The 23,799-nt window shown below is 50.5% G+C and overlaps 3 protein-coding genes across 8 annotated transcripts in view; 2 read left to right on the top strand and 1 right to left on the bottom strand.

The window, feature by feature from the left end:
• LOC306814969 (serine/threonine-protein kinase PAK 1-like) overlaps nt 1-10,621 on the bottom strand; it is an 18,027-nt gene extending 7,406 nt beyond the window's left edge. Inside the window, exons 1-12 of one of the 3 annotated variants that reach the window (XM_079331523.1) lie at nt 9,836-10,619; nt 8,856-8,893; nt 8,335-8,457; nt 7,217-7,358; nt 6,802-6,865; nt 6,130-6,178; nt 5,705-5,817; nt 5,329-5,446; nt 4,489-4,588; nt 4,005-4,201; nt 3,775-3,912; nt 3,113-3,530 (exon numbers count right to left, since the gene is read on the bottom strand). In XM_079331523.1, coding sequence (XP_079187649.1) covers nt 3,429-3,530; nt 3,775-3,912; nt 4,005-4,201; nt 4,489-4,588; nt 5,329-5,446; nt 5,705-5,817; nt 6,130-6,178; nt 6,802-6,865; nt 7,217-7,358; nt 8,335-8,457; nt 8,856-8,893; nt 9,836-9,914 — 1,263 coding nt within the window. In that variant the 5' untranslated portion in view covers nt 9,915-10,619 and the 3' untranslated portion in view covers nt 3,113-3,428. Of the gene's footprint in view, nt 1-3,112; nt 3,531-3,774; nt 3,913-4,004; nt 4,202-4,488; nt 4,589-5,328; nt 5,447-5,704; nt 5,818-6,129; nt 6,179-6,801; nt 6,866-7,216; nt 7,359-8,334; nt 8,458-8,855; nt 8,894-9,835 lie in introns of those variants that run through there. The other 2 variants (XM_079331525.1, XM_079331524.1) reach the window with 2 other exon arrangements.
• ATG12 (autophagy related 12) overlaps nt 1-23,799 on the top strand; it is a 307,791-nt gene that overhangs the window by 109,151 nt on the left and 174,841 nt on the right. The window lies entirely within an intron of this gene.
• Nucleotides 16,953-21,282, top strand: LOC306814952 (E3 ubiquitin-protein ligase Topors-like). 4 transcript variants are annotated; one of them, XM_079331488.1, is made up of 3 exons: nt 16,953-17,027; nt 17,768-17,836; nt 18,551-21,282. In XM_079331488.1, the coding sequence occupies exon 3, from the start codon at nt 18,585-18,587 to the stop codon at nt 19,842-19,844; it is 1,260 nt and encodes a 419-aa protein (XP_079187614.1). In that variant the 5' UTR covers nt 16,953-17,027; nt 17,768-17,836; nt 18,551-18,584; the 3' UTR covers nt 19,845-21,282. The 4 variants fall into 4 exon arrangements, with proteins under 4 accessions (XP_079187614.1, XP_079187612.1, XP_079187613.1 ...); XM_079331486.1 differs by having other exon boundaries at nt 18,517-21,281; XM_079331487.1 differs by lacking the exons at nt 16,953-17,027; nt 17,768-17,836 and adding an exon at nt 18,285-18,408 and having other exon boundaries at nt 18,517-21,281.

The following is a 23,799-nucleotide window of genomic DNA, read 5'->3' as shown; positions in this document are numbered from 1 at the left end:
GTTTCCTCTTCTCTTGGCTGCATTTGGTGTACCTCTCAGAAACTGTATGCAGTAATGCCCATCAATTTTCTGAAGACCGTGCCCAAGGAAAGCTTCCCCACAGGCCCTCTTCCTGTGGCAGCTCTCTGCTGAAGACTTGGGAAGCCCTCCTGGGTTCAGCAGCAAACCCTAAACTGGTGTGAACTCTTGTGCTGCATCGCCAAGGCATCAGTGTCTTGGCACACCATAAAGGCTGGAGTCAGACGGCCAAGGCCCCCTAAATGGCAGAATGTGCAGCCAAAGATGCTTTCCCTCACTCCAGAGAGAACGCAGCAATGTTTACAAGTGTTTCTGAGGATCTCTCCTTAGAGTCTGCACCTTGCAGGTGCTCCAGGTTGAAAGCAGCAAGCTGAAGGAATGACAGACTCCAGTGGCACGCACTGTCCCGTGCAGGGAACGCAACCTGCTGCAGGTTGCCTTGCAAATGCCTCTCCAGCCAGCACCTGGTACAGACACCCCTTTTGGAACTGACCCTATTGGCAACACATTTCCCACAGTGGGGGCAGCTGAATGGTCCCTTTTGCCTCCCAAATCAACTGGGTCACTACTCAGGCACAAAGAGCAGAGTGAAGCACAGGCCAGGTGATGTGACCCCCAGGAAAAACCTTCACTTACGAGTCAGTCGCACCAGGCAGTAGCCGGAAAAGGCAACAGAAAAAACGGTGCAAGCCGCGGCACACACTCTCCCGATCATTTTAGCGGTGCTCTGCAGGCTTGCACACTGAATGTCAGCCGAGGGAAGAAGCAAGGCTTCTCTCAGGCTGCTGGCCGTCTGCTGAGAACCCTTTGATCACACGGATCCTCCTGCAGCCGGCGAGCGCAAGAGCTGCTCTGGACAGCGAGGCCTTGCGCGCACCGGGACGACGCTGTGCTGACAGCTCTGTGACGTGGCACCGCTTCCGTGACCTCACAAGAGCAGCTGCTCTGCCTTTGTTGCCGTACTTGTGGCAAGCAACTCCATCTCCTGTACAGCTGATGCACAGGAAAAGCCTGGCAGTTTCTCCTCAGGCATAAAACACCAGCAAAAATCCTCACGCTTCATGAGGCAGCGCTCGACACATCCCAGGCGGTATCAGAAAATGCGCTGGAACAGCTGGCACCCAAGAAATGCCAGCAAACGTCTCTTTTGGTCTCCAAGGCTTTGACTACAAGAAAGTGTACTTCCAACTTCTGGCGTCTCGGTTGCTTCTCAAAAGGCAAACTTCTTCAATGACCTTGCGGGGACAAAAGAAGCAAGGGAAATAAATGTCCAAGGGTATTGCAGAGCACAGTTGCTTCTTGAGCACATGGATGCGTGTTCACCATTGCTTTGACTCAGTTTGGAGCATTGTGACCTCCCTTTGGGTCAGGGAGATGCTGGCTTATCTCCTGATGCAAATCTCTTCTTCTGCTCCTTGCTGTTTCTCGGACAACTTCAAGTGTCACAACAGCAGAAGAGCCGTGCGCTGATTCTTGGGCTGCCACAGTTTTGTTGTGTTGCAGCTCTGGCTGCAGCCTGCGGCCCACGGCTCTGCAACGGCCTGCAGATGTGGAGCCCAAAGAAGGCCCCTTTGCAACAGTCCAAAGCTGCACTCTCACAGGTGTTTGCCCAGGCTCCATGCTCCCTGGAAGATTCCCTGCACAGCCAAAGGCCAGGAGAAATGACCTGTACTCACTGTGTTCTCTTGCAGAATCCCAAATGAAAGACAGGAGCCAGCTTGAGAGAGAAAGAAAATACTGGGTGCCAGGAGGGATCAAGTGCATGCAACTCCTCTGGAAACCAGCTCTGCTCACCCACAGAACAACGGTCCCAGGCTTAGCTCACTTTCCTGGTGACTCAGCCCACACAGATCCTCATCTGCTGGGCGTGAGGGGAGGGTCCGCAGTGACGCGGAGTCCCCAGGCAGGTGTGAAGGAGAGCCACTTGATTAGAGAACGTTCCACACTTTTCACTCGTAAAAACATCATTCAACCAATCCCCCTGAAGCACAATGTGAACATACCGTGCTTTTTCTACCTCTCCAGTGGCCTTTCTAGCTCCAATTCAGCTGAGTCACTTTCCCCCAGTCCTTTCCTCCTCAGCTGCAGTAGCAGGCCTGAGGCATGATTTTACAAGGCCTTCCCTTTGGGAGCTTTGGCCTGTGTGCAAAAGGTGCACAAGAGAGTGTCTTTGAGGGGCCTTAGGCTGGGCTCTTCACACTTCACGTGCTGAGGGTAGCATTTGAAAATCAATGCAACTGCAATGGCCCTGTCCTTCCTGGTTGTGAAGAAAGACTGATGGTGGCACTCAGTGCCTTGAGTTAGTTGATGAGAAGGTCGTAGGTTACACGTTGGACTTGATGAGCTCAGCAGTCTTTTCCAACCTACCTCATTCTCTGTCATTCTTTGTAAGTGTGAAATTCTGTTGCTGAAACTGCAGTAGTAAGTCAGAAGAGTTCCCTCCATTTGCAAGCATCTGGTTTTCCCCATTTGCAAGTCAGCTGCCATCAAGCAGGCAATTGCAGGGCTTAGAGAAGGAAGAAAGACACCTGAGCAAGGAAAGCCGAGTGCAGGCCCTCGGGTCCCCTGGAGCAGAGCACCTTGGAGGCCCAAAGGTTGAGGAGAGGGAAGCATAAGCAGAACGTGCCCTTTCAGCCCTCCTTGACTCTTCCATAGCCAGAGAGGGCCGGGAAAGGGGGGCAAGCGGGGCCTGGTCCCTCCTCCTGCCCCACTGTGAGGGGCGGCTGTCGCTGGGGGATTCCAGGGCGAGGGGGACAACATCTCTAGAGGGCAGCTGGTGTGGGGCAGCTGTCAGGGGGCCTGTGGGCCGGGGAGGGGACCCTCCGTCAGGGGAAAGAGCCTTGGGCCGCTGGGAAGCAGCGCAAAGCCATGAACGGGAGAAGCCGTCCGCAGCACACGGCTTCCAAGGCACGCCCCAGTTCAGACCCAGCACGGCAAGGAAGGGAACCTGCCAGGGCTCTGGAGGCTTCTGAGCTTTTATTGCCACTCCACTGCTGAAACTAAGTGCTGCAACACAGCGTCTTCTGGCTACTTCTTCATCTTCATCTTCTTCATCCCGTCTTCCAGCTGGTTTTTGGAGCACTGACAAGTCACAGCACATGCGTGCTCCACTTCTGCTGAGTCTCAGCTTCTTCTTTGATAGCTTCATTCTTATTTCTCCTTGAAGGATAATTCTGAACTAGCCTACATCAACAATACATCTACTCTTATCTGAACAATGCTGCATTAACAAAGCTTTCTAGACTCTACAGTCCTAACTAAAACCTAAGTAAACCTAAGAAAATCTGCAAACATGGAATGTCCTATGTCTGGCAGAGCTCCTTCTAAAACTCAGGGCATGGCTGAATCTCAGTCTAAACAGCATGCATCCCCTCTGCACTGCTCTCAGCGGGCGGGGCACAGGGTCTTCCTCAGGCGTAAGCGTCTCCTCTCCACTCTTTCTGCACTTCCTTGGCTGAGGTGATCAGAGCAGCCAGGCTGGAGGCAGGATCGCCTGAGGTCACAAAGGGATGCTGCCCAGAGGAAAAACACAACAAGAAAGAAACCCTTGTCACTTGGCAAGACCACAGGCTCCAGCAGGATTTATTTCTCTGGCTCCCGGGAAGAGGCACAAAGAGGACCGAGGGTGCCATCTGCCCCTGGGCCTTGCTGTGCTGCACCTGTCTCACCCAGGCCCACGTGGCCCACCCTCCTCTTCATCCCTTCCTGCGGGGCTCCTCAGCTCGCAGGCCCTTTGGCCGCTTTGCTTTTTCTCACCTGCAGCAGTTCCTGGGCAGACCAGCGCCTGTCCTCGTCTGCCTGCAGGCAGCACCGCAGGAAGTCGCGCAGGAGAGCCGAGTGGTGCCTGGGGTTCTGCAGTTTTGGGGGCCCGTTCCTTTCCATCAGTTCAAAAACCTTCAAGAAATGGCAGAGGACACTGCGGCTGATCCTTTCCTAGCCACAACAGCTCTGACCACACGCAGCCCCCTTTAGGAGCTCCACCTTACCCTCAGACGGGCTTCCCTCTGGTAAGGAGCTTCCCCTTCCACCATTTCCAGCCCCATGATCCCCAGCGACCAGATGTCCACTTTGGGGCCGTAGGCTTCTCCTCTCACCACTTGCGGTGCCATCCAGCTGGGAGTGCCCACCCTGGAGCTGCGCTTGCTGCGCTCGCGGCTCAGCTGAGCACAGAGGCCAAAGTCCGCTGAGGAGAAACACAAAGCCTGTCAGAGGCAGCTCCCCCTGCCAAACCGGCCAAAAGCATTGCCCACCCCAAGCCTGAAAAGGCCACCACGCTGCAGCCGGCTGCAAAAGCAGCCCTGATCTGCTCCCACGGAGGAGCTGCAGCCCGCAAAATAAGGCTTTGGCTGCCACAAAAACACCCTCACCTTCCTCACACTGGCCCAGCAGCACTTCTGGGCAACTGGCAGTCACCCTGAAGCAGCCCCGGAGCACATGCTGGCAACGCTGCACCTGCCCAGGGATACCCACCCAATTTGACAGATCCGTCCATGCCCACGAGAACGTTGTCGCTTTTGACGTCTCTGTGGATGACTTGGCGGGAATGAAGGAAACGCAATCCTTGTAGGCACTGAGAGAGAAAGGACGGAGGCAAGGGGAAAAGTTCAGCACCTGATGACAAGCTACAGAAAAGGAGAGGGCTCCATGAGACTGCCAGCTCTGTCATGGAGTTGAGAGGCAGGGCACAACATCACGGTGAGAAAAGAGAAAGGGAAAGAGCATGCTGCTTCAACACTCTCTGAAGAGGTCTCTCTTCTTGGAAGGCATCTGAGATTCCTAAAGCCCTTGCTGGTTTTGGTAAAAAACACATGAAACTTGGCTAAGAGGCGGAATGGCAAAGATTTTCCTGAAAGCCTTGTGGCAGCAGAGGAGGAAGCAGCAAATTTGACCTGTGTCCAGAATGCCATCTGGCCTGAAAGCCTCTCCTTTGAGGCTGAGGACATCTCCATTGCCCCGAGCTTGGAAATTTGCAACCTGCAAGCCTTCTTAGAGGGGCAAGGAATGTAGCACAGCCAGATAGGCTGCATGCAAAGGTTGAGAGGAACAGCTGACAAGAGAAAAGAAGTGAAACCAAGCGAGCGAGCCAGCATAAGCACCAGAAGACAAACAGTATGCAAGCGTGCAAGAACAGAGCCAAGGGAGTGCAGGGACACCGGCAGGCAGCTCATTCCACATGTTCCTTCTTCTTCTGCGGGATGTGACAGAAGCTCCAAAAGAAGGCCGTGAGCAAGAAATCTCTGCTGTTCCTTCCCACCAGCTGACAAGGGCCATGCTGGGCAGGCCAGGGCAAGCACAAGCGGCATCCCTCACCTCCCGACAGACAGCGCCGATCTGTCCTTCCTCCAGGTACACTGCCCTGAGCACATCTGACAAAGTGCCACCGTCCATGAACTCCATGGCCAGCCAGAGTTCCCCATCCACCAGGTAGCTGCAAGAAGAAAACCAGAGCATGGTGAGAGAGCACTGGCCACAGCTCGCTCACCCCAGGGCCTGAGCCAGCCTTTTGCACCTGCTCTCCAAGCTACGTGTGCCACAAGAGATTATTGCACGCCCAGTGCCACCTCCTGCCATGCCCTGGGATGACTAGAGAAACCATCGACAGCTCCCTTTTCTGCCACGCACCAAAGGGCTGGCTCTCTTCTGCCTCGCCCTATCTAAAGGAACAGCCACACGACAGCAGCCCAACCTGTCTAAGTAGCTGACAATATTGGCGTTCCTGTTGTCCCTCATGGCCAGAATTTCATTGACAGCCAGCTCCTCGGATCTCTCCTCCTGAAGGCTCATGATCTTGATGGCCACCTGAAAGGACATTGGAAACCACTAACTTGAGCAGTCGCTGCGTGGCCGAGATCTCAGGCAGCACGGAGCGAGTGCTTGTGCAACGACGCAGCGAGCTGTGCCAAACTGCCCCGGTACTGGACAGCAGAGCTTAGGAGAAGCAGCACAGCCCGTCCCAAGTGCATTCTGCACTCTGAGCCAAGACTGTGCTTCAGAGCAACAACCTCTTCTGCAGACATGGAGCGGCCACCCAAAGCTCCAGGCTGAGCTCACAGCAGTGAAAGGGAAAGCGCTCCAGAGATTCAAAATCTGCCGGGGGTGTCGACATTTTACCTGCTGTCCTGAGCTGGCATCGAGGGCTTTATAAACAGCTCCAAATCCTCTGGGAAGAGAACAGCAACAGAGAAAGCCCTTCAGTCTGTGGCAGTGAAAGCAAGGCCAGGCAGGAGATGTCCCCAGGCTGCCTGGCATTTCTAGAAGATGCCTGGCTGCGGAGTCACTTGGGCCCGTAGCTCATCAGCCCACCAGCCTCTGCCATGCAGGGCAGGGTGCGCAAGAGCAAACTCAGCTCCAGCATGAAGACCAAGGGCTGCTGCAAAGCTCCAAGGCACACGCCCAGTAAGGTCTGTTCCAGACCTAATGGCAACTGTACTCATGAGTGGGTGTGCATGCATGCGCGCGCAAAAAAGCGGAGAAAAAATCGTATTGCAAACACTGTGGTTGAGAGCCTGACGATTCTCGCGTGCCAAGGTTCTCTTCTAGGCCATAAAGCTGCAGAGGCAGGAGATCTTGCAGGTCCTGCTCCTTGCCGCAAGCAGGACATTGCCGGCACCCAGTTGGCTTTGATGATGCCTTTGGACTGCCCTGACTCAGCAGTCCTGAGAGGTGTCAGGAGGGAAATGCTGAGTTTGACCGTGTTTGGAGCTTGCCTGACTTCACGCTTGACATGGCACCAGCCAAAGACCTGGCCTATGCTTTTCTAGAAGGAGCAGGCAACACACTTACCCTCGTCCAAGTTCTTCAAATGCCGTGTACCTCTGCCTTGGCTGGCCCAGGCTCACAATGCTCCCTGGAAGACAAAAGCAGTGCAAGGCGCTCACTGTCAAACTGACATGCCACGCCACACATGATCCCAAGTGCAGCCCCACTGTGGCGAGCTCAAGCAGAAACAATCCTCTCTGCTTTTGCCTTTGGCACGCAGAGCAGCCCAGGCAGAGCCAAGGCAGTCTCAGCTGCCCTCAGGGGCACCAGGAGCAGCCCCAGCGCTCTGTCGCTGCCTCAGAGCACAGGCACAGGTTCTGCAGGGAGTCCCAAGTGCCTTCAGTGAGACACTGAACCGAGGAGGAGCTTCTGCCACGGCCAACAGCGAGACATGCAGACAACACAGTGCTCTGGCACACAAGAAATACACCAGACGTACTCAGGATTTTCGGGCTCTGCTCCTCTCTCCTCTGGGGCTGCCGGGCTGGGCTGCTGGACCAAGCACTGGCAGCTGGGGCAGCGCCGGCTGCCACAGGTGCTGCTGCTCCGGCAGCATGCTGAAGTGCAGAGGCTGTGTGGAGCTGGAGAGGAAAGGATTGCCCGTCAGAAGGGTGGCTGGCACACGTGCTCCGCAGAGCACATGGCAAAGGCAAGGCCTTAGGGCGCTGCTGTCAGCCTCCCTCAGGCCGCTTTGGCTGGGGGCTTCTGGATGTCCCCTACTCAGCGGCAATGGGAAAACCCCAAAGGCTACTTGGATACAGGAGCTCATGGAGTGACTGTTCTATGCAACATTTTATCAGCTTTTCTGTAAGATGCCTGCCACAATGTATTGAGGCATTTGCAAAAATCCAGAAGGAGCTCAGAGCTCAGCCCCAGAGCATTGTTGCTTTTCTACTTCCTTGTTCTCCTGAGCAACTAACATAGCCTGCAGCTGGCATGTAGGTGTCTAAGAAGACAGTCCAGACATGTGCCTTTTTAGATCTCTTGCATTCATTTCCCCTCTGCATTTCAGGCTTGAAGGAGTGAGGCTGCATCCCAGCCCTTCCCAGACCCACTGCCCTTTACAATGCTGAGCTGCCTAGGATTCTCCTCAGCAAGCTCTGCTGGCACCTTGTGCAAGTGCAGCGCAGTCTATGTTGCTCCTGCAGCTAACATGCTAATTAGGGGCAGGATCCTTCCAGGGGCCAGTGTCTCCTGAGTATCCTGCAAGGCTGTGGTCTGTGCCTTTGGAGCGCTCTGCCCGCTGAGCACAGGCAGCCTGCACAGACACGGGGCACCAAGGGGCTCACTTCTACACTGGCCCTAATTTAATGCTGCCCGCTGTCTGATGCCAAGAGACATTCTCGCGCCCTCTCAGCATCCCAGCAAAGAGCTGCTTCCATGTCCAAATTCAGAAGCTATCAGCCAGGGGTGCCTGGCTTGGCTGAAGCAGCACGAGGTCATGGCAGACACAGAGCCCCCAGCATCTTCAGCCACCAGCACCAAGGGCTGACTCATTCAATAAATCTGAAGCTTGGCTCTGCACCAAAGGCACTGGCAACCGCAGGTACAACTCACTGGCTCTGCATGTTGTGGCTGTGGAGAGGCAGCAGCTGGCATCTTGATGTCGTTTTGCTCCTCTTTTGCCTCTTCCTCAGCAAGAGAGGGAGCCAGAGGAGATGCGGAGCCTGCTGGTGAGCCCTGAAGACAGAGAGCAGTGAGAGACACAGGGAACATCTTCTCCTTGAGGAGCTGATTTCTGTTGAGCTGCGTATACAGCCAGAAGAGGGGAATCACAGAGCTTGGCACAAGTGGCATTCAGGGTCATGAAACTCCTACGACGATGGGAGAATTAGCTGGGACTCCATCTTGCTGTGCATTTCGGCTGCCACACTTGGCTTTCATCTCTTGAAAGGCTTTTCATTGGAAAATGAGGAAGGAGCCAGTGCTCCCTTTGCTACTGCTGAGGCCAACAACCCCTTGGACTTTCTATCAGCCTCGCAGGCTGGCACTCTACACTCTCCTGCAACAGGCCAAGCTCACAGCTCGCCCCACTATTCTTCTTCGCCAGCAACGTCACAAGTTGCTTCGCCACTCACCAAAGGACCGTCTTGTCTCCATGCGCGTGTCAGGTGACCTGCAGAGAGCAAAGGAAAAGGAGCCAGATGCCCTTAGAAATGTGCCTGTCTTGTGGATTAGCACAGAACTATCTAGTCCCAACAGAGAACATTTCCCCTTTCCCAACATGCCTCCAGGAGCAACCGTTCTTTCCCATGGTAAGGAAGAGAAAAATAAGGCCGCTGCCCTAGGCTCTGTCTACATTTGGACCTCTTGTGCCACAAGGGAAATAGAAAGATGGTCACAGAATTGCCTGCTGCTTTTTAACAAGACAGAGTTTCCATTCTGCCCAAGAGCTCAAGCAATGTTTTCCTCTTCTCTTGGCTGCATTTGGTGTACCTCTTCAGAAACTGCATGCAGTAATGCCCAACAATTTTCTGAAGACCGTGCCCAAGGAAAGCTTCCCCCACAGGCCCTCTTCCCTGTGGCAGCTCTCTGCTGAAGACCCCTGGGAAGCCCTCCTGGGTTGAGCAGCAAACCCTAACTGGTTTAGAGTTTGTGCTGCATCGCCAAGGGTATCAGTGTCTTGGCACACCATAAAGGGTCAAGTCAGACGGCCAAGGCACCTAAATGGCAGAATGTGCAGCCAAAGATGCTTTCCCTCACTCCCGGAGAGAAGTGCAGAATGTGTAGAAGTGTTTCTGAGGATCTCTCCTTAGAGTCCGCATTTTGCAGGTGCTCTAGGTTGAAGCAGCAAGCTGAAGGAATGACAGACTCCACTGGCACGCAGTGTCCCGTGCAGGGAACACAACCTGCTGCAGATTACCTTGCAAATACTCTCCACCCAGCGCCTGGTACAGACAGCCCCTTTGGAACTGACCCTGTTGGCAACACATTTCCCACAGTGGGGGCAGCTGAATGGCCATTTTGCTCCCAAATCAACTCGCTCACTACTCGGGCATAAAGAGCAGAGTGAAGCACAGGCCAGGTGATGTCACCCCCAGGATAAACCTTCACTTACGAGTCAGCTGCGCCAGGTAGTAGCCGGAATAGGCAACAGAGAAAACGGTGCAAACCGCGGCACTGACTTTCCCAATCATTCTGGCAGTGCTCTGCAGGTTTGCACACTGAATGCCACCCAAGGGAAGAATCAAGGCTCCTCTCGGGGTGCAGACCGTCTGCTGAGAAATCCTCGATCACAAGGATCCTCCCGCAGCCAGCGAGCGCAAGAGCCGCTCTGGACAGCGAGGCCTTGCGCGCTCCGGGACAGCGCTGTGCTGACAGCGCTGTGACGTGGCACCGCTGCTGTGACCTCACAAGAGCAGCTGCTCTGCCTTTGTTGCCGTACTTGTGCCCAGCAACCCCATCTCCTGTACGGCTGATACAAAGGAAAAGCCTGGCAGTTTCTCCTCAGCCGTAAAGCACCGGCAAAAATCCTCACGCTCTGTGAGCCAGCGCTCGACACATCCCAGGCAAACTCAGAAAATGCACAGGGACAGTTGTCACCCAAGAAATGCAAGCAAACAAGACTTTTGGTCTCCAAGGCTTTGACTACAAGAAAGTGTACTTCCAACTTCTGGCGTCTCGGTTGCCTCTCAAAAGGCAAATTTCTTCAATGACCTTGCGGGGACAGAAGAAGCAAGGGAAATAAATGTCCAAGGGTATTGCGGTGTGCAGTTGCTTCTTGAGCACATGGATGCGTGTTCACCGTTGCTTTGACTCAGTTTGGAGCATTGTGACCTCCCTTTGGGTCAGGGAGATGCTGGCTTATCTCCTGATGCAAAGCTCTTCTTCTGCTCCTTGCTGTTTCTCGGACAACTTCAAGTGTCACAACAGCAGAAGAGCCGTGCGCTGATTCTTGGGCTGCCACAGTTTTGTTGTGTTGCAGCTCTGGCTGCAGCCTGCGGCCCACAGCTCTGCAACGGCCTGCAGATGTGGAGCCCAAAGAAGGCCCCTTTGCAACAGTCCAAAGCTGCACTCTCACAGGTGTTTGCCCAGGCTCCATGCTCCATGGAAGATTCCCTGCACAGCCAAAGGCCAGTAGAAACACCAGGTACCCACTCACTTCTCTTGCAGACTCCCAAGTCAGACCCAGGAGCCAGCTTGAGAGAGAGAGAAAGAAAATACTGGGTGCCAGGAGGGATCAAGTGCATGCAGCTCCTCTGGAAACCAACTCTGCACACCCATGGAAGAATGGTCCCAGGCTTAGCTCACTTTCCTGGTGACTCAGCCCACACAGATCCTCATCTGTGATCCTCAAGCTCATCTGATCCTCAGCGTCTGTAGTGTCGCGGAGTCCGCAGGCAGGTGGAAAGGAGAGCCGCATGATTGTAGAAAGTTTTCAGTCATAAAAACATCATTCAACCAATCCCCATGAACCACGATGTGAACATGCCATGCTTTTTCTACATCTCCAGTGGTTTTTCTACCTCTACAGTGGCCTTTCTACCTCCAATTTAGCTGAGTCACTTTCCCCCCTGGTCCCTTCCTGCTCAGCTGAAGTCGCAGGCCTGAGGCATGATTTTACAAGGCCTTCCCTTTGGGAGCTTTGACCTGTGTGCAAAAGGTGCACAAGAGAGTGTCTTTGAGGGGCCTTAGGCTGGGCTCTTCACACTTCACGTGCTGAGGGTAGCATTTGAAAATCAATGTAACTGCAATGGCCCTGCCCTTCCTGGTTGAAAGGAAAGAGTGATGGTGGCACTCAGTGCCTTGAGTTAGTTGATGAGAAGGTCGTAGGTTACACGTTGGACTTGATGAGCTCAGCAGCCTTTTCCAACCTACCTCATTCTCTGTCATTCCTAGTAAGTGTGAAATGCTGTTGCTGAAACTCAGCAGTAGTAAGTCAGAAGAGTTCCCTGAATTTGCAAGCATCTGGTTTTCCCCATTTGCAAGTCAGCTGCCATCAAGCAGGCAATTGCAGGGCTTAGAGAAGGAAGAAAGACACCTGAGCAAGGAAAGCCGAGTGCAGGCCCTCGGGTCCCCTGGAGCAGAGCACCTTGGAGGCCCAAAGGTTGAGGAGAGGGAAGCATAAGCAGAACGTGCCCTTTCAGCCCTCCTTGACTCTTCCATAGCCAGAGAGGGCCGGGAAAGGGGGGCAAGCGGGGCCTGGTCCCTCCTCCTGCCCCGCCGTGAGGGGCGGCTGGCGCTGGGGGATTCCAGGGCGAGGGGGACAACATCTCTACAGGGCAGCTGGTGTGGGGCAGCTGTCAGGGGGCCTGTGGGCCGGGGAGGGGACCCTAAATCAGGGGAAAGAGCCTTGGGCCGCTGGGAAGCAGCGCAAAGCCGTGAACGGGAGAAGCCGTCCGCAGCACACGGCTTCCAAGGCACGCCCCAGTTCAGACCCAGCGCGGCAAGGAAGGGAACCTGCCAGGGCTCTGGAGGCTTCTGAGCTTTTATTGCCACTCCGCTGCTGAAACTAAGTGCTGCAACACAGCGTCTTCTGGCTCCTTCTTCATCTTCATCTTCCTCATCCCGTCTTCCAGCTGGTTTTTGCAGCACTGACAGGTCACAGCACATGCGTGCTCCACTTCTGCTGAGTCTCAGCTTCTTCTTTGATAGCTTCATTCTTATTTTTCCTTAAAGGATAATTCTGAGCTAGCCTACATCAACAATACATCTACTCTAACCTAATCAATGCTCCGTTAACGAATCTTTCTAGACACTATATTCCTAACTAAAACTTAACTAAACCTAAGAAAATCTTCAAAGGTGAAATGTCCTAGGGCTGGCAGAGGTTCTTATAAAACTCAGGGGATGGCTGAATCTCAGTCCCTACAGCAGGCAAGCCCTATCCATTCCTCTCAGCTGGCGAGGCACAGAGTCTTCCTCAGGCGCAAGCGTCTTCTCTCCCCTCTCCCTGCACTTGCTTGGCTGAGGTGATGAGAGCAGCCAGGCTGGAGGCAGGATCGCCCGAGGTCACAAATGGATGCTGCCCAGAGGAAAAACAAAACAAGAAAGGAACCCTTGTCACTTGGCAAGACCACAGGCTCCAGCAGGATTGCTCTGGCTCCGGGAAGATGCACAAAGAGGACCGAGGGCACCGTCTGCCCCTCGGCCTCCCTGTGCCGCCCCTGTCTCAGCCAGGCCCACGTGGCCCACCCTCCTCTCCATCCCTTCCTGCGGGGCTCCTCAGCTCGCAGGCCCTTTGGCCGCTTGGCTTTTTCTCACCTGTAGGCATTTGCATAGCCAAATGGCAGTAGAAATTACATATACTCACTCTCTTCTCTTAGAGAATCCCAGTTTAACCCAGGATCTAACTTGGGAGAGAGAGAAAGAAAATATTGGGTGCCAGGATGTAATAAATTAATGCAAGTCATTTGGAAATAATCTTTTTTCACCCATGTTACAATAATCCCAGGCTTTGTTTTCTTTCCTGTTGATTTACCACATTTGCTGTAGTACAGAAGGTCTTTGAGTAGCTTGAAGTAGCACATCCTGATGTGGATGGATTCCTCAAAATTAAAATCAAGTATCCTGGGAACTCTGGAGTACAGGTCCAGAGATATTGTAGTCAAAAGTCACACCTTGAAGCATAGGTCACATCAGTTTCAAAATAAAATAATGTCTTTCTTATATGTGCAATTCACAGATGAGGAGGAAGGGATGAAATGTGCTGGAAGATTCTGAGAGGATATATAAAAGTATACTCATGGCTTGTCCATTATTCCACCTGAGAGAACTCCTTGCTGTTTAATAATTGGAGTTGTATTACAAAATGATCAGGCACTGTATCAAAAGTTTTAAAGGTTAACTTTACAGTAATGCTTCCTCCTTAGCATTACCACTGCTCTGGGGATAGGACACATTTCCATTCTTCTCTAAAGGAGTAGAGAAATATATTCCTTTGAGTGGATTCTATCCAAGAACACAATGTGGGCTATTCTACCTAGTAATTGAAGTTGCAAGAACTGAGAACTTTGTCAGAAAGGTATTTTTCCACAGTTTTTTGATTCTTGGTCCAAACACTTTTGACAAGCCAGATTGTACCTAAATTTTCAAACATGTTCATGTTTCAGGATGTGCAACTCTGTCAGCTGCTGAGGGTTGTTCATTTATACATTTGCCCAGACCCCTGATGCTGGAGGACTGCCTCCCAGCATCTTCTGTAAGCAAGACCTGGGAAGGTGTCTGAGTGACCAAAAAGCTTACTCTGCTCCATATCTATCTGGGCCCAGATATCTGTGTGTTTTAGGCCCAGCAGGACAGAAAGGCAACACAGAGAGGATGCTGCTCCCTTTAACAAGGTCAGAGTACCCAGGCAGAGTGCCCATTTTGCCTTTCGGTTCTCTCTCTCTCCTCTTGCCTTACAGCCGAGGTAGATTGGGCAGAGGCTTCCCGTTTGGGCCCGCCTTTGCCTGAAGTCATTTTGCCAAAGGGGTGTTTAGGGTGGGTTTTGTGGGCTTGCAACAGTAGCAACTTGGCAAAGCTGCATCTCCCCACCAGAAACTGTTCACCTCAGTGCTGACAGGCGGTTTCTTCCTCCCAGCCACAGGAAGAGTAGCCCCGGGAGCCCGGTAGGCAGCAGGAGGAAGCGGCTGTTGGCAGCGCTGACCCCACACGTGCCGACTCTTCTCATCTGCTGCTAGAACTACTCCATAAGCTCCTTCCTGGGAGGGTTTGCCGCCACCCTTTCCCTTTGTCTCTCAGACTGCATGGCCACATATGAAGGCCACTGTCTTGAGGGGAGGGTCAGACGCCATTTTCCCTTTGCCTCCCTGTGGCAGACGCCATCTTGGAAGGGGTATTTCCACTGTTTTGAGTTTCTTCTTTTTCTGGGGGGCTTTGTGAGATCTAGCAATTCTGTATCTAATGATTATGAAGTGGGGATCTTTGTTTGTTTCAGTTTTGCTAGTTAGTAAACTGCTATTTTTTTCACTTATATCCACTTGTATTTAGTTTCTCCTTATTGGTGGAAAGGGATTGGTTAAAACAAAGGGGGAGAACTCATTTTAGAGTGTTCTCCTTTAAATTGCCTTAGGTGAGGCCGATTCCCAAAGATGCTGTGGACCTCAGTTGCTCAGGTTTCATCACTTCATCTGAAGCGATGATGAGAGTCACTGAGGGTTGCAGGGCTCAGGCAGGTCCCTGCCTTGGCCTCTTGTTGGGCTGAAGAGAATCCTGGAGACCTCTGGGTGAGCAGACCACGAGCTGGCCTGGAGAGGAGGGGCAGTGGCTGCAGCCCTGGGCAGAGCGACATGCCACCCCTGCCCTTCCCGGCTCCTGGGATTGGTTCCATTCTGTGCAGACAGGCACAGATGGTGGGGAACTGCGACTTCCATGGAGGGCAGCATCTGATGCACAAGCTTCCTCCTCCATGTTGAAGTTTGTAGGGTTTCTGGCAGACTTCTGCCATGCATGTAGGAGTTGCTGGAGCTGGAGCTGCTGAAGGTGGAGCTGGCAGACCTGGTGCTGGCTGAAGGTCTATGAGTTTCCTCCTCATCAGCATGGGAGTGCAGCAGTCTCTGAGCTTCCTCACTGAACTGGCCCACAATGATATTGATAAGGCCATGAACCAGTTGTGCTGTGCCTTCCCCAAAGCTGTTCTGCAGCCTCAGGACCAAGGTCTCCACTTCCAGACCATAGACACAGAGATCATTCAAGATGTTGCTCTCTGCAGCCTGTACCAGCCACCACTTGCCCCAGAATATTCTCTGCAGCCTTTGGCACAGCCAGGGCAGCACGGGGTCCAGGAGATGCAGCCGTCATTGGAAAAGTTCTGCCCATGCCTCAGGCAGGATGTCATCCATGTACTCTGGCCCTGCACTTGCCTGCTGAGGTGGGGTCGGCATCTCCTGTGGCGAAGATGAAGGGCATGCTACAGGGTAATGGCAGCCATTTTCTCATATCACTGAGGCCACTGTCGACTCTCCAGGAGCTCTTCTTGCCTGTCTGCTGGCTTCTGGTGACTCTCTGGAGAGAGTGATGGCACACTCTAGATAGACCAATTCCCTCTGCTCAGAGAACCTGATAGTTCTTATCAAAGCTCTGCAGAGTGGGCATGATGGATTTCTCAGTGACCATTGCAGGATGCAGCCCAGGCATAACTGGTGGTGACAAGGCAGAACAGAAGCCGTATCATTCTGAGTGCCCTGGCACATAGGGCAACTCCAGTTTGTTTAAGTGGCCATTTCTGTGCAGGAAATACAGAAAGGAACAGGGAAAGTAGCCTGATAAATGTGTAGCTTAGAGGCTGCTGCTATAGGTGGAAATTTGGGTTTTATTTCCATGGAGTAGATTACACACCACCAGATCTGCTGGTGACAGGCAGTGTCCATCTGTCTCAGAGAGGCAAAAAGATTATGATCCATGAGTTGGCAAAAGGATTATGGCCCACAATTTAAAGCCCTCATTGAGAGGGCTTTAAACTTGATTTGATAGGGAAAAGGGATACAGCACAGGACAGCAGTCCTAGGGAAATGACTGTCCCACTGTACTAAGCACTTACAAGGCCCCACCTTGAGTACTGTATTCAGTTTTGGACTCCCCCACTTCAAAAAGAGAAAATGAAGTGCTGGAGTGTGTTCCAAAGAAGGACAACAGAGCTTATGAAGAGGCTGTAGTGAGTTGGGGGTCATTCTTTTCTGCCATGTCTCAAGTGAAAGGACCAGAGGAAATGGCCTTATGTTGCACCAGGGAAGGTTCAGCTTAGATAATAGAACATTTCTTTTTACTCAAAGAGGACTCAGGCATTGGAATAAGTTGCCCAGCAAGGTGGTGGAGCCACTTCTGGAAGCATTCAAGAGTCATCTGGATGCGGCACTTGCAGATATGATGTAGTTGTGGTTATAGTGGTGCTCTGTTGATGGTTCGACTAGATGAACATTAGACCAGATGATCTTGAAAGTCTCTTTTAATCTTGATGATTCTGTGTGATGCTGTGTGATTTATCAAAAAACTACATTTTTAATCAGAAAAAAACACTACTGAGAAATACTTCACCTGTTCCAGCTTCACCTGTTGAAGCTTGTCAAGTGGAGCACCATTATAGAGTTCAGGCTAAGCATGAGAGCCTTTGCACTCAAAGATACTTTTTCTTGCTAGAGCAGCAGAGAGCACAAGGTCAGTTGGTATCACTGCAGAGCTGGGCTTTGGAGTGGGTCACTCTCTCCTCTACTTTCTGGCATTTTTTTGCTGTTTTCCTGGGGTGATAGTGACAGCTACCCTCTGGGCTGTATGTCTGCTCCCATTCTTGCCTGTGTGAGGCAATTGGCCAGGTGAGCTCACCTCCTCTGGGAACACATTCTTGCCATTCAGGGCCTGTGGGCTGAGCTGCGTCTACAGGTGGCTCAGGTGTCTCTACCACAGTGACCCTGGGGCTCACAGCAGCTCATTTGATCAGTAAAACCAACAAAGCTCAATGGCCATGAGGATGCAGCATGGCAGTCATACCTGTTTAGTTATGGTGTTTGCTGCTTTCTTAAAAAAGGTTGCAAAGCTACAACTTCTCCAGTATGTTCTATACACTAGCATTCTCTGTGTTCAGAGTTACGTGTGGCAGGTATTTTGAAGAAATATTAGAAAAAAACCCATGACATGCTTGATATGGTTTTTCCGCTCCTCCTTTAACTGTCTTTAATATTTTTTTCCTGCTCTCTAAAGGGAATCAAGCACTATATAAATAGAATGTACCAAAACAGTTTCCAAAGTTTCAAAGCATCTTGTATATAAACCTTCTTCCTGCATTTTGGATTTTTTCATTTTTATTGCTTTTGGGTTTGGTTTTGCTTTGGTTTTTGTTTTTTTTTTTTTCTATTTATTTGAAATATAGTGGTAGTGCTCATATGAACAGTGCTTTTTGTGTTACCTACTTTTCCTATCCATAATCTGCTCTATCTTTCCCTTTCTTCCTCTTCTTCTCTCAAAGTATTCATTTTGACATTAATGTGTAGGGGTTATCCTCTGCCTTAATTGAACTTTAACTGCATTAAGGAAACTTTACTGTCTAAACTTTCAGGAGCCACTCTTGGCAGTCACACTCCCACCACCAGAGACTTTCACTTCTGGGATCAAAGCCCCTTTGCTGGTGAGTAGATATTATTCTAGGAATTATGGCAGTTTTCCTCCTCTTGCATGAGGAATGCTAGCCAGTCTTTCACCCAGGACTCCTCTATAAGCATGACTCTGGTGTTTTTCCAGAACTTCTTCCATTTTCCTGTCTGTATGAGAAAGCACTACTAATATTCTGATGGGACTTGGAGGGCTGGGGAGAGTGCAGGGGCAGGGGTTCTCCTCTCTGTGGGATTTTTGGGGCATCCATGGACAGCAACTTCTGACATGCTGTGTTGGTCTGAACACCATGGAAGTGGACATCCCATTGTGATGTTACAGGCAGTGGAAGCAGATCACTGGCAGCAGACTGTGACATCACCATGTTGGATTGCCTCCTTGTGTCCCTTACTGAGCATATTTAAGGGGTGCTGCCAGGGCCTGGCCTAGTCTGGATTACACCTGGACTCCTACTGAATAGGTCGGGAGGGTCAAGCCAGGCTTTTTCCACTGCTGCATGCTGCCATTGGCAGCTCTCAGTACCCATCCAGGAGCCCTCAATAGTGTTTCTCCAGCCCTGCCAGGCCCAGGCAGTTGGGCACTGCAGAGGTGAGTTGTGCAAGGAAATGTCCCCTTGGGGTGGCCACAGAATGAGGCTTGGGGAACTAGGAGGGTCCTTCTTAAGGGGCCTGAGCATTTCTTCCTCCCCCTCCTCAGGACAACTCATGATCAGGGCATCGCCATTTTGCAGTGTGTGACACATTTTGGGAGTGGCAGCGCCAGCAATGGGAAGCATCTTGTCATATTTAATTCGATCCAGACTGCCAAAAAGCATAGACAGGGCCACGGAAACAGAGTGGAACTGCCCCATCTGCCGCGATGCTCGAGATGACCTCGCTTATGTGATGCCCTGTCTCCATCAGTTCTGCCTGGCCTGCATTATACGTTGGGCAGAGATGCAAAGAGTGTGCCCACTCTGCAGGGAACTGATAGAAGCTGTCAGGTTTTCTGTGCAGACAGACAGCTATATAGACTGTGTCTTCACAAGTTCTGAAGAGTCAGCAAATGCCAGCAGCTCGACAGGAATAACTCTTGGACAACTGGTTAAAAACAGTCCGTTTGTGGAGTCCCCTTCACGTGCTCCACGGAGGATACTACCCACATCAGAGCATGAAGGTACAGGAGTAGAGCTCGTGGGTGGCCTCCTGCCTAGACTGTGGGCAGAACTTTTCCAAAGAGAAGAGCATCTCCTTGACCCTGTGGTGCCCTGGCTGCGTCGGGAGCTGGAGGCAAAGTATGGGACTAGGTGGTGGATGGCAAGGATTGCAGAGAGCATCATCCTGCATGCTGTGTCCATCTGTGGTCCAGCTAGGAATGTGTTGATCCATGTGCTGCAGGACTTCCTTGAGGAACATACAGAACCGCTAATCAATGGCCTCATCAGCATAATTGTGAATGAGTGCACACAAGAGGCCCAAAGGCTGATGCACTTCCGACCTGACTCACAGAACAATCCTATGGCCATCTCCAGCAGATTTCAGATGGATACTGCAGCTCCCCACTCAATTCCTGCCAGCAGTGACAGTGAGGAGCACCAATCCAGCACATTGGAAGGTGTGCTCGACACCCTACACCCATCTGCTCCTACGCCTGCAGAGCAGGAGGAGCTGGGGGAGGAGGCAGTGGCAGAGGAATCTGGCAGTGAGGAGGACAACAGCACTGTGGCCATCTTCACCCGCCCTCAGGAGGATAATCCTGCCCCACAGGCAGACACTGCCAGCATCCCTGTGGGGTCCAGCATGGAGGACCAAGCCAACATATCAGAAGCTGTCCTCCACACCCTGCACCTATCTGCTCCCACACGTGCAGAGCAGGAGGAGGAGGAGCTGGTAGCAGTGGCAGGTCCCTCTGACCAAGGTGAGAGCCACAGCCCCTCCACTCCCAGCCAGGATAGGGACCCCTTGCCCAGGAGGCCTCAGCATGCCACAAGGAGGAGGGCTTCCAGCGATCTGGACTCTCCCCAGCCCCGCAAGATGCAGAAGTAGCAGGGCTGCAGTAAGTCTTTATTAAAGAAAGATGAAATAAATTGCAATATCCCTGATAAAGTCTCTGGGTGCTGCTTTCTCTCCCTTCTCCTACTATCTTTCCCTGATCCTGCACATGCTCATCAGCCAAGGGCCCTGGAGATCTGGAATGATATTCGGAGTCACTCCTCCCACAGGAATTCCTACTGCAGCCACAGAAATTGAAGTGTTTCCAAAAAAGCCTGGAAAAGGAGTATTGCATTTGCAAAAGAGAACATGCAAAATCAAGGCTGCTTGTGCCTGTGTCCAGATGGAGGGACCATGCTGCTCCCTTAATTGCGTTTCATCTAGAGCCAAGGGGACAGAAGGGGCCCTGCAGCTACCTGGTCAGAAAGGTTTCTGCAAAAACAGGCCAGGGAGCTTCGGAGCACAACTTCTCTGCATCCAAACACCACTCTGTAGAGGATAACCAGAGCTCCATGGCTGGTCATAGAATGCTCCCAGAGAAGATTTGTTCTGGCAAAAAAGAATGGTGGTTTTGAAACTCCTTGAAGAGCTGCACTTTTCATGAAGGAATGCTCTTCACTGAAGATTTTTCTCAGTTGAGCCCATGACTGATCCTCAGGAACTGTCCAATGACCTTTTTGATAGAAAGTTTTTTCATGTAGGAAAGAGAGAAACTTTTAAAAGTGAAAAAGGAAAATATTTTGCTAGGTAATTTTCAGCCACAGAAGAAGAACACCACAATCAGAATCACAGAATCACTAGGCTGGAAGAGACCTTTAAGATCATTGAGTCCAACCCATGCCCTAACACCTCAACTAAATCATGGCACTGAGTGCCACATCCACTCTTCTTTTAAATGCATCCAGGGATGGTGACTCCATCACCTCCCTGGGCAGATGAATCCAGTACTTTAACCCCCTTTCTGTAAAAAGCTTTTTCAGGAAGGGTATAGAAGCAATAACAGAAGCATATACCACTAAGGTAGACATGTCTAGTATGTAAATTTAGTATTGTCTTCAAAACAAAAATGATGTCTCTAATCTATTTTATGCACAGTGAGAAACTAGGATACTCAGATATTTGAATCTCAGGTATTGGAATACCAGCAGGTCTACAGAATGGGTTAGATTTCACAGAAACACCAGGGACTTAAGCTATCTAGGAAAGCAGGAAAAGGAAAACATTAAATTTTTCTATTGATGCAGATAGCTTAGAAAGAAATATAAATGAGGCAGTAAGCTTGATATCAAGTAAGCATGTTTTTAAAGAGGTGTTTCCCATTTATGGTAGGATGACAGCAATAAGTAGAGTAACTTTTCAAGTCAATTAGGCTAGATCATGAAAGAGCTACTCCTAAACTCAGCTGTTTTGGCAGACAGTCCACTCAATGGAGAAGTTCCAGAGCAGGAAGGTTCACTTTTATGGATAGTCAGTGTACACAGGTAAGTAATTGCAGAAGTGCACTACAGAAAAAAAAAACAAAACCAGCTGTCTGCTGGCTACTTCACAGCTCTGGACATATGCTTTGTTCAGAAGTACTAATGTGACTTCAAAGGACATATTTTCAAAGACATCTGTTGCCATCTGTGGCATTCAAAATATGGTGTTCCAACCAAGTGCTTAAATATCCTCAAAAAATGGATCTTCAGTGAAAGCAGAACTTAACTCATATTCAATGACTTTTTCTTGTGTTTTATTTTCAGATTCTATTTAAAAGTATAGGTAGAAGCTCCAGAAAAATATTCTATTATCCCTACTGAATGGAAGTATGTTTTGCGTGCTCAGAGGCAACATAACACCTTGATGCTGACAGGAACGAGGAGCATGCTAGAGGAATGCAAGCTGTCATCACCCCCTTCCTGCCACAGCTGGCTAAAAGGTTTCACAGGGTCTTAGAAGCAGTGTTTTGAGTATACAGAAAAAGAAAAACTGTAGGGCCCACTATGACTTTTATACATGTCAACATTATCTTCATATGAATAAAGTGGACAAATTCCTGCTGAAATGCAGTGTTTAGAGAAAACAACTCAAAAATTATTACAGAAAATTCCCTCACAGTGCAAGATTTCTTCTGATAATACTTTTTCTTCCAAACTTCTATTCTTCCAAATTCCAAATTTTTGGATAGCATGAGCATAACTTCTTCACTGAATTTGTACATGTATGTCTCTGTATGCTTAAGGAGAAATAAACACCGCTGCCATGGACTCTCACTATTAAAAATACCGAAGTTGATTTTTACTAGCCATACATCATTATCTTAGTGATGACACAACCAGACCAGCTGACAAGTAAGGCTAGTCAGAGTACATAGAATTACTAACAGTGATTTGCTGTACTATAAATACTGCTTCCCTCTGTTAGAGAAAACACTCTAAATTAAACCAGGTTAAACCAATTTAAGAAAAACATTGAAGAGTTAAGTGACATCATTAACTATGTAGAGATTGATAAAGAAGAGCAAGTCAGTATAAATATTAAATCACTATAGTGTAAAAGTACGAATGGAAAACATGCTACTCTCACTGACTAAAAATTCCAATGGTTCACTTGGAGCAACTGTATGAGCAGCATTATACTTCTCTCCATCAAGACAATCTTACTCTGTTTTTTCTTATGTGTATTTATTTTTAGGCATAAGTATGAACTTTTCCCACCTGCTGAACAAGAGACTGGAAAGCAGCACCACGGAAAGGGACCTTGGGGTCCTGGTCAGTGGTGAGTTGAACATGAGCCAGCAGTGCCATGGCAATTGGGAGGGTTACCCATTTTCTGGAGGCATCAGGGGCAGCATCACCAGCTGGGAAAAGGAGGAGATTGTTCTGCTCTGCTCTCAGCAACTGCCTCAGCTCGAGGCAATTTTGGGAACCACTGAAATATGTGAAAGGGATAAAGGGTGTCTAAGGAGGGCCATGAGCTTGGTGAAGGGTCTTAAGGAGAAGCCTTGTGAGGAGTGTCTGAAGTCACTTGGTCTGTTCAGCCTGGAGAAAAGGAGTCTGAGCGAAGACCTTATCACAATCTACAATTTTCTTGAGAGGGGAAGAGGAGGTGCAGGCATTGATCCCTTCTCTAGAGAGACCGGTGGAAGGGCTCAAGGGAGTAAGGGAGTGGGCTGAAGTTGTGTTAGGGGAGGTTTAGGTCTTATGTGAGGAAAAGATTCCTCACACAGAGGGTGTGAGCACTGGAACAGGCTACCCGGGGAAGTGGTCACTGCACCAAGCCTAACAGAGTTCAAGAAGCATTGGGACAATATGTTTGAGCACATGGTGCAACTCTTACAGATGTCCTGTGGAAGGTCAGGAGTTGAACTCAATGATCCTGGTGGGTCCCTTCCAACTCAGGATATTATGTGATAACATGATTTTTTTATTTTTTTTTTATTGGTAAGGAGTGCTCTAAATCCTGAATATTTTGGTTTAAAATAAATAAACAAACAAACAAACAAGGGCATCCAACAAGGGTGCAACTCCAAAAGTGACTTCTGCACCTTTCTCTGTAAAGGAGTTACAGCTGTTATCTGAACCAACGACTCTTTTAACATGCCTTATTTTCCTAAAGCACCAAAAGCTATATTTTTTATATTTCTTGAAGCCATGTCCAGACAAGCCAAGGGGGTATAAAATTGCTTTGGCTGAGCTGGAGAGCAGAATATATGGCTGAAATAAATTCCAGAGCCTCCTTCCTTGGGGTGCATCAAGAGAAGGAGGACAGACCAAGGTCACTGCAAGATTTTCCAGGGAAAACAAAGAGGAAGAGTCCTGGGGGAGAGTGCGTTGGGGGTGAGTGGGGGGGAAGAGGATAAAAATTCCTCTGCCCTTGTCTCAGACAACATGGCATGGGCAAGCACCCAGGCACGCTCATGCACATACAAGACACACGTCGTACTGTCTGCCAAATCTCGTCCGCTGGCCAGGCTGGGCGCCAACGACGCGAAATGCAATCCAATGCCGCCCAGCACCCTCCTCCAGCG

The sequence above is a fragment of the Erithacus rubecula genome, assembly GCF_903797595.1.
Source record: "Erithacus rubecula genome assembly, contig: SUPER_Z_unloc_4, whole genome shotgun sequence".
In the NCBI taxonomy this organism is placed as follows: domain Eukaryota; kingdom Metazoa; phylum Chordata; class Aves; order Passeriformes; family Muscicapidae; genus Erithacus; species Erithacus rubecula.
The sequence above is the reverse complement of the archived record's forward strand: the minus strand, read 5'-3'. Positions and strand labels throughout refer to the sequence as shown.